Genomic DNA, 9,525 nt, shown 5'->3' with positions numbered 1-9,525 from the left:
AGCCTGTGCTCCGCAACGGGAGAGGCCACAACAGTGAGAGGCCCACGTACCGCAAAATATAAATAAATAAATTAATTAATTAATTTAATTAAATTAAATGACTTATAGGACTTCCCTGGTGGCACAGGGGTTAAGAATCCGCCTGCCAATGCAGGGTACACAGGTTCGAGCCCTGGCCCAGGACACATGCCACAGAGCAACTAAGCCCGTGCGCCACAACTACTGAGCCTACGCTCTGAGCCCGCGAGCCACAACTACTGAGCCTGTGTGCCACAACTACTGAAGCCTGCACACCTAGAGCCCGTGCTCCGCAACAAGAGAAGCCACCATAATGAGAAGCCTGTGCACCGCAACGAAGAGTGGCCCCCGCTCGCCACAGCTAGAGAAAGCCCAAGCGCAGTGACGAAGACCCAATGCAGCCAAAGATAAAAATAAATTTTAAAAAATTTTTAATAAAAATAATAAAATAAAATGACATAAAACACAGATCTTTACAAGTATACCTCATTATTTATATTTTTATTTTCAGAAAAAAACTTATAAATAGTTCACTTAAGTATATTTCTCACTAGTTAAATCACAATTCACTTTATATTTAATTAGCTTATGTCCAAAAACAGTACTTTTCCTGTATGATATCATTTCCTTAAAAAGCAAAACATTTTATTTTCAGTAGGAAAAATTTACATATGAAATCCAAAGGCAATAATGTCAGTAAAAATGGAAATCAACCACCGTATCTTTTCCTGAGTTCTTCAACAGAATTATCATTCAGTCCTGATTTGTCTATGTGATTGAATAATACACGTGCAACTGAAAAAGAAAAAAATTCATTTTAATCTCCATTTTTAAAAAGTAAAGCAAAAATTCAAGGGAGTAATCAAATCTGTTAAATATTTTTTACGTTATAAAGCAATCATTAGGATTATTTATAAATTCTAATTCAGATATTTAAAAAGCCAACCTGAGAATAGAAAATTATACAGCAGTCCAATGATGTTTCTTAGCAGAATATTTTGCTTTGGCAGTAAAAAATTTTCCCTACATCCTCAATGACATTAACTTTGCAGACTAAACATAATTCATTCTGTACTACCCTAAAGATTTTTGACCTGTGTAACAGTATACTTTTACTTATTTAATATTCCAATTAACTTTCTCAAAACTTACATCATTTTTAAAAAGATTTATATCACTACTATAAATTAAAAATAACATTCACAAAAATCATGTTTGATGGGAAAGCTGTACATTTTTATAATAACAATTAAAACTTAAAAAAAGATTTGCTTATGAGTCATTTAAAATCTTTATCTTTCATACCACTGAAATGGCTGGTCTATAATCAACACTATGGAAAACGTTATTATAGTTCATACATTGCTCAACATGAAAACTAGCTAACAGTTTTTAATAATAATGACAATAATAAAAGACAACAACAGCTGCTATTTATTGACTATTAAGTTACATGCCAGGAACCACTGTACGTGCCTCCCATGTTTAACTTAGCGGACAGTGGTGACCCCACCAAGACAGTACTGTTGGTAGGCCAGTCTGAAGGACCAACTCACATTCTTTGAGCACACTTCAAGTTATCACGTCATAGTGGCAAGAAATCCATTCAATCATGCACTTATACTAAGAGGTTATTGTGTACTAAGCACTGTTCTACACGCTGAGGCCTAGAGAACAAGGTAGACAAAGTTCCTGCTGTCATGGAGCTTCCATTCTATTAGGGAGAGAGAAATAATAAACAAATACTTAAAATACCGTCAGCTCGTTCTGTATGATGAAGAAAAATAAAGCGAGGTAAGATGACAGAGGGTGATGAGGAAAGGGAGGCAGGCAGTTATTGTGAGTAGGCCTGTGAGGGAAGGTGTCTCTGAGGAGGTGACTATTAGGTGGAACCTGAATGAAGTGAGGAAGAGGCAGGGGAGGACAGTCTAGGCTGAGGGGGAACAGTCAAACACAAAGACCCTGAGGCTATAAGAAGTTTGGCAATTTGATATATTAAAAAGACACAGTCAGTGCGGTGGGGCAGAATGACTAAAAAAAGTGATAAAAAAATGAGGTCAGAATAGCAATAAGAAACAGTAATACTTTCAGGGAATTCCAGGGACTGTTTCTGATTAAAGATTAAGCAGAAACTTCTTTTGGTTTACCCCTATTAGGAATCTCTCTAAATTACATGCCCACTCCCCTAAGTTCAACATACAGAGTATTTTTCTTAGTGATTCAGATTCCATGTCACTGCTACATACATAAAGAAGAAACAGAAAAGGAGTCCAAAGTATGTTTAGTCCAGAAAGTACCTGAAAATCATAGTTTTTGCTATTTTTAAAACTAAAAAACTGGTATTCCTGCATTCTAATGATTTTTCTCTTTTTCCTAAAACTACAGTATAGCCTTAAAACTCCAAGTACAATTGACCCTTGAAAAACACGGGTTTCAACTGCACAGATCCACTTAAAGGCAGATATTTTTCAATAGTAAATACTACAGTACTACATGATCCACGGTTGGCTGAATCTGTGAATGAGGAACCTCAGATACCGTGGACCGACTATAATATTGTACGTGGATTTTCAACTGTGTGGAGGGTTGGGGCCCCTAACTCCCATGTTGTTCAAGGGTCAACTGTAATTGAAGTTTCTCCATAGTTTGATTTTACTTAAATTAGGGTTCCCCAACACTGACACTTTATGCCAAAAACTGAGATGTAGAAATAAACAAGGGATCTAACTCTTCAGGCTCATCACCTGCCTTTTTTTACCCTCCAACTCTACAATCCAGCCACACTGCACTCCTTTTAATTTTCTGAGCTCAATTTGCTCTCTCCTGCCTCAAAACCTCTGCACATTCCCACCTCCTTCATCTGACTCCTGCACTTTTTTGAGAATTCAGCTTAAATCAAAGAAACTCAAGGAAATTAGCTCAAAAAATGGGTGAGACCTCCCATGTACCCACGCCCAGTTGCTAGCTCCTGTGGCAGGAACCCTGCACGAGTTCCATCATGCCAGGAGGTCAACCATTACGCTATCACTGTGTTTTCAAGTAGAAGAGCCCAGAACACCTCGGTTTAACTCCTGGGTCTGGCTTCCTAGCTATGGAACCTTGGTCAAGTTCCTTACCTGTGTATGCTTCAGTTTCCTCCTTTGTAAAACCAAAATGATAATCATACCTACACCTCACAAAGTTGTTGTCAGGATCAAAAAATTTAACTTTACTTAATTTAATAGTAATTCAATTTAATTAGCTTAATTGTAATTAATTTAATTGTATGTACCTTGTACATAATTGACATTCAATAAATATTTGCTATCATTTGTTGAATAAAGGAACACACAAGAATAAAGAGATATGAAAAAGCTTTCTTCACAGAACTCACTTTTCTTCTCAGGTTCTGACATAAACATCACTGCCATATCAAACCTTCTTAGTTCAGAAAGTCTTTGCAAGATTTCAAAGATGAGTGATGGCTTTTCTTTCCTGAAATAATCCAAATAAAAAAACAAATGATCAATTAAAAGCAGCTCATTCTGTCTGCTTACTAAAATAATATTTCTAATTATATATAAATAAGGTCTTCATGTATCATTTTTGCCTGCATACTGTCTATATTTTAAGTGCCCAAATGAAGAATTTTATCAAGCCAACTGAAAAAATTGTAATATTTTTAAATGTGAGGCACGGCACAGACGTTATTAATCTGCAATAATATTTGTCACTTCCATACTCTACCTTTCTCTAAAAAAAATTTTGTCATTTTTCCTCCTAATCATTTCCTTTTTCATTGTTTGTACTCATCATCTCTTTACAACTTCTGCAACAGCTAAATTTACAAGAGAGCTAATTTTGTTATATAAAAGGTAATATGACATCAAAAAGAATGAATTTCCCAAATCACTAGAAACAGCTGAGCATTACAACATGAAAGCATAACTAAACTTACTTACTCAATGTAAAAGTCATGAAGAATTTTAATGATATGGTTGAATACATCTGGATCTAGATTTTTCTGAAACAGCTTGGGATACAAGGATGGTTCAATTTGCTTGGGAAAAATATAAGGTGTTAGAAAATTAAATTATGGCAACATTCCCAATCACAAATTATTTATATAATAATTGCTTAGTTCAACATAGTAAAAAATAACTATTATGCATTAGTATTCAATGAATAATAATGGAGTCACACTGAAATGTAACTATGATAGAAGAATGAAAGTTAGAGGAACTATAAAATCATCACTCTGTTCAAGACAGAGAAAAACCTCATGGAGAGATGTGTACTACCCAACAGAAACAGGAAATGAAAGAGAGCTCTCAAGGACCAATAAAAAGAATTAGAGAGTCGAAAAAATAGAACTACTTGAAAAAGACAATGCTAAGAGATGTGTACTACCCAACAGAAACAGGAAATGAAAGAGAGCTCGAGCTCTCAAGGACCAATAAAAAGAATTAGAGAGTTTAAAAAAATAGAACTACTTGAAAAAGAAAATGCTAAAAATCCATTATTTGGTAAATTTCATGAGTTAATTCTTTTTCTTGAGCAAATAAAAGCTCATTTTCAGGAGACTGACAGCCTAAATATTGCAAGCATTGCTTGGCACACAGTAGGCACTCAATGTATTTTAGCTTCTTTCCCCATCTTGAAGGATGAAGAATTAAGTTTAAGTCATGATGTATGAAATTAGATTAAGTTATTTTAGAAAACAAAATTCAACACAGAACCTTTTTCAGAGGTTCACTGGTTGCAAATATTTTAAATGGTCTGACCAGGCTGATATATGTATCAGGCAAGGGATAAGAGCATTTTCTACAATCATATTATAAGTAAATATAGCACTATTATTATATAGTGACCAAAGAAGTTCTTTGACCTCTAACTTACAGGAGAACTACCAGCTTCCTCCCTCTTACCTTCAAATATTGATACAACATATCTGGGGAATTCTTCAGTTGTCTGAAATCAGATTCAAGTTGAAATGAGTTTGCAGGAACTGGAGGAAGAGCAGTCCTGATAAACTGAGCAGGTGTTTTGTCCACCTCTATAGAAATCTTCTCACTGAAAGACTGACATACATCCTTTTTCAAATTGACTTCAGGTCTGAAATATTTCAGAGGCATCAAACAATTAGAAAAGAACCACAGGGCTTCCCTGGTGGCGCAGTAGTTAAGAACCTGCCTACCAATGCAGGGGACACAGGTTTGATCCCTGGCCCAGGAAGATCCCACATGCCGCAGAGCAACTAAGCCCATGCGCCACAACTACTGAGCCTGCGCTCTAGAGCCCGTGAGCCACAACTACTGAGCCCACGTGCCATAACTACTGGAGCCCGCGCACCTAGAGCCCGTGCTCTGTAACAAGAGAAGCCACCGCAATGAGAAGCCCGTGCACTGCAACAAAGAGTAGCCCCCGCTCACCGCAACTAGAGAAAGCCCGCAAGCAGCAATGAAGACCCAAGGCAGCCAAAAATAAATAATAATAATAATAAAGAAAAACAAAGAGAAGAAACACAAATAGTCAAAGCTTATAAAAGGAAACATCAACAGAGATTTTTAAATTTCTGACTTTATTAATACTGTATTATCTATTTACATTCTGCCAATAGTAAATTCTTTCAGCTGATAATATATGTATACTTTTGGCAAGACAGATTATACTTCTGCAAATTTTCAGATGCTGGTTACGTAATGACTATTCTCATTAGCTGGGCTAATAGCCTGGCCACCTTTTGTCAAAACATTTCTGTACACTGCATTATTATATCACATATACTCACAAGTCAACCTTCCACTCTGAATTACGTGAATCACCACAGTTTCAAGAAAGATTCCAAGAAGGAAGAAATGCTTCCTCCTTTAAAAAACAACAACAACAACAAAAAACCTGCCTACTTAAAGTCTTCCCACAATCTATAATATCACTCTAAACAGAACTACTAAAGTTCAAAGTTTAAAACAAAAAAACCTTTTAATAGGATTGTTGTAGCAATGCAAAAATATATGAATAAAATTTCAACACCCCAAAGTAAACTACTAATCTATGTCTTTTATATTCTTATCATTAAGAAAATGAATGATTTTTTGAAAAATTCCGAACATTTAAAGAGCCCATGAATATCTTAAATATTAATGGCTAGAATAATGATAATGCCTAAATTCTACATTGTTTATGAAGCTTCCCTATAAAAAATTAAAAATCCTGAATTACAAAGTGAAACATATTTACTGAAGTTCTAGAAAAGAAAATGCACAAAATCAATTTGTTCAAGATACTTTCATCAGTGTTTGCAGATGACATGATGCTATACATAAAAAATCCTAAAAATGCTACCAGAAATCTACTAGAGCTCATCAATTAATTCAGTAAAGTTGCAGGATACAAAATTAATACACAGAAATCTCTTGCATTCCTATATACTAGCAACGAAAGATCTGACAGTGAAATTAAGGAAACACTCCCATTTACCATTGCATCAAAAAGAATAAAATACCTAGGAATAAACCTACCTAAGGAGACAAAAGACCTCTACTGTGAAAACTATAAGATGCTGATGAAAGAAATCAGAGATGACACAGATGGAAGGATACACCATGTTCTTGGATTGGAAAAATCAATACTGTCAAAATGACTATACTACCCAAGGCAATCTACAGATTCAATGCAATCCCTATCAAATTACCAATGGCATTTTTCACAGAACTAGAGCAAAAAAAATTTTAATTTATATGGAAACACAAAAGACCCTGAATAGCCAAAGCAATCTTGAGAAAGAAAAACAGAGCTGGAGGAATCAGACTCCCTGACTTCAGACTATACTACAAAGCTAGAGTAATCAATACAGTACAGTACTGGCACAAAAACAGAAATATAGATCAATAAAATAGGCTAGAAAGCCCAGAAATAAACTCACACACCTATGGTCAACTATCTACGACAAAGGAGGCAAGGCTATACAATGGAGAAAAGACAGTCTCTTCAATAAATGGTACTGGGAAAACTGGACAGCTACATGTAGGAGAATAAAATTAGAACATTCTCTAATATCATACACAAAAATAAACTCAAAATGGATCAAAGAACTAAATGTAAGGCTGTACACTATAAAACTCTTAGAGGAAAACACAGGCAGAACGCTCTTTGACATAAACTGCAGTAATATCTTTTCTGATCCACCTCCCAGAGTAATGAAAATAAAAACAAAAATAAACAAATGGGACCTAATTAAACTTAAAAGTTTCTGCACAGCAAAGGAAACCATCAACAAAACGAAAAGAACCCACAGAATGGGAGAAAATTGAGAAGCAAATGACAAGGGCTTAATCTCTAAAATATACAAACAGCTCATGCAGCTCTATGTCTAAAAAACAAACAACCCAATCAAAAAATGGGCAGAAGATCTAAACAGACATTTCTCCAAAGATGACATACAGATGGCCAAAATGCACATGAAAAGATGGTCAACATCACTAATTACCAGAGAAATGCAAATCAGAACTACAGTGAGATATCACCTCACACCAGTCAGAATGGCCATCATCAAAAAATCTACAAACAATAAATCCTGGAGAGGGTGTGGAGAAAAAGGAACCCTCCTACACTGGTGATGGGAATGTAAATTGGTAAAACTGCTATGGAGAACAGTATGGAAGTTCCTTAAAAAACTTAGAACTACCATACGATCCAGCAATCCCATTACTGGGCATATATCTGGAGAAAACGATAATCTGAAAGGATACATGCACCCCAATGTTCACTGCAGCACTATTTACAACAGCCAAGACACGGAAGCAACCTAAACGTCCATCGAAAGAGGAATGGATAAATAAGATGTGGTACATACACACAATAGAATATTATTAAGCCATAAAAAAGAATGAAATAATGCCATTTACAGCAACATGGATGGACCCAGAGATTATCATACTAAGTGAAGCAAGTCAAAGACAAATATCATATGATACCACTCATATGTGGAATCTAATTTTTTAAATAAAAGAAACAAATGAACTTATTTATAAAACAGAAACAAACTTATAGATATTGAAAACAAACTTATCGTTACCAGAGGGAAAACGTGGGGGGGAGGGATAAATCAGGAGCTTGAGATGAACATACAAAAACTACTATATATAGATAAATAAGCAACAAGGACCTACTGTATAGCACAGGGAACTCTACTCAATATTCTGTGATAATCTATATTGAGAAAGAATCTAAAACAGAATGAATATATGTGTAACTGAATCACTTTGCTATATACCTGAAACTAACACAACATTGTAAATCAACTATACTCCAAAAAAATTGGCAACAGGAGTGAAACACAAAAGATACCACTACAGTTGAAAAATGTAAGAAAATATGAAAGGATCAATTCATCTCTTTTTAAATTAAGACTTAGAAGCATACATTTTATTTAACTCTATATTATACCATTTCAAGAAAAAGAAAAGAGAAATAAGAATAAACAGAGGGCTTCCCTGGTGGCACAGTGGTTAAGAATCCGCCTGCCAATGCAGGGGACATGGGTTTGAGCCCTGGTCCGGGAAGATCCCACATGCCGCGGAGCAACTAAGCCTGTGCACCACAAGTACTGAGCCTGTGCTCTAGAGCCCGCGAGCCACAACTACTGAGCTCACAAGCGGCTTTTATCTTTCATAATTTCTATATATAATACCATGTAAATGTTAGAAATTAGCATAGAGTCACACACCCACACACACTATATATATATACACACACAACTACTGAAACCCACACGCCTAGAGCCGGTGTTCCACAACAAGAGAAGCCACAGCAGTGAGGCGTCCGCGCAACACAACGAAGAGTAGCCCCCGCTTGTAAGTAGAGAAATCCTGCGTGCAGCAACAAAGACCCAACACAGCCAAAAATAAATAAATAAATAAATAAATAAAATGAATTATTAAAAAAAAAAAAAGAATAAACAGAAAAGGAGAAAGAGACAAAGGACCAAGCAAAAAGGTGAAATTTTGATATTGGGAAACAGGAAAATGAAAAAAATAAAATATTTTAGTGGAGACCAAGAGATCAGGACAAACTCTCATTTACTGCCATCCTACCTAGGAACCCCAGGCCCAGCTGACCGACATTACTGCTCTCCTACAGTCTCTCTAGAGAAGATATATTAACAGTACTCCCCGCTGCAAGCCCTCAAGCACAGGACACCCCAACCGAGCCTCTCGCTTGAATAAAGTAACCCCAGGACTCTTTTTTTCTCCACCTCCTGGGCCTTCCTTTCTTTCCTGACCACTTTCCTCAGTGTCCAGGTGGCCTCACACATATATGACTGAAAAGGAAATTAACATTTGTTTTATGTGAAACTGCCTTAGCATTATTGGACATTATTTCCTTTGATCTCAACTAATCTGTGAGTTAGTCTCAACTTAAGTAGAAAAAGTAAGAATCACATAGGGTTCACACTCGCCTAAAATTTTAAAGCTTATGAAATAGGGCTCAAATCAACTCAAAAGCATCATACCAAACTGCACCTAC

General features: G+C 35.9%; 1 protein-coding gene across 1 annotated transcript in view; it reads right to left on the bottom strand.

Annotated features, from left to right (window-relative positions):
- Positions 1-574: 574 nt before the first annotated feature.
- Positions 575-9,525, bottom strand: part of RPAP3 (RNA polymerase II associated protein 3) — a 54,195-nt gene continuing 45,244 nt past the window's right edge. The window contains exons 15-18 of the mRNA XM_024122925.3: positions 4,926-5,112; positions 3,960-4,057; positions 3,392-3,492; positions 575-813 (exon numbers count right to left, since the gene is read on the bottom strand). Coding sequence (XP_023978693.1) covers positions 728-813; positions 3,392-3,492; positions 3,960-4,057; positions 4,926-5,112 — 472 coding nt within the window. The 3' untranslated portion in view covers positions 575-727. The remainder of the gene's footprint in view (positions 814-3,391; positions 3,493-3,959; positions 4,058-4,925; positions 5,113-9,525) is intronic.

The sequence above is a fragment of the Physeter macrocephalus genome, chromosome 6 (assembly GCF_002837175.3).
Source record: "Physeter macrocephalus isolate SW-GA chromosome 6, ASM283717v5, whole genome shotgun sequence".
Lineage (NCBI taxonomy): Eukaryota > Metazoa > Chordata > Mammalia > Artiodactyla > Physeteridae > Physeter > Physeter macrocephalus.
The sequence above is the reverse complement of the archived record's forward strand: the minus strand, read 5'-3'. Positions and strand labels throughout refer to the sequence as shown.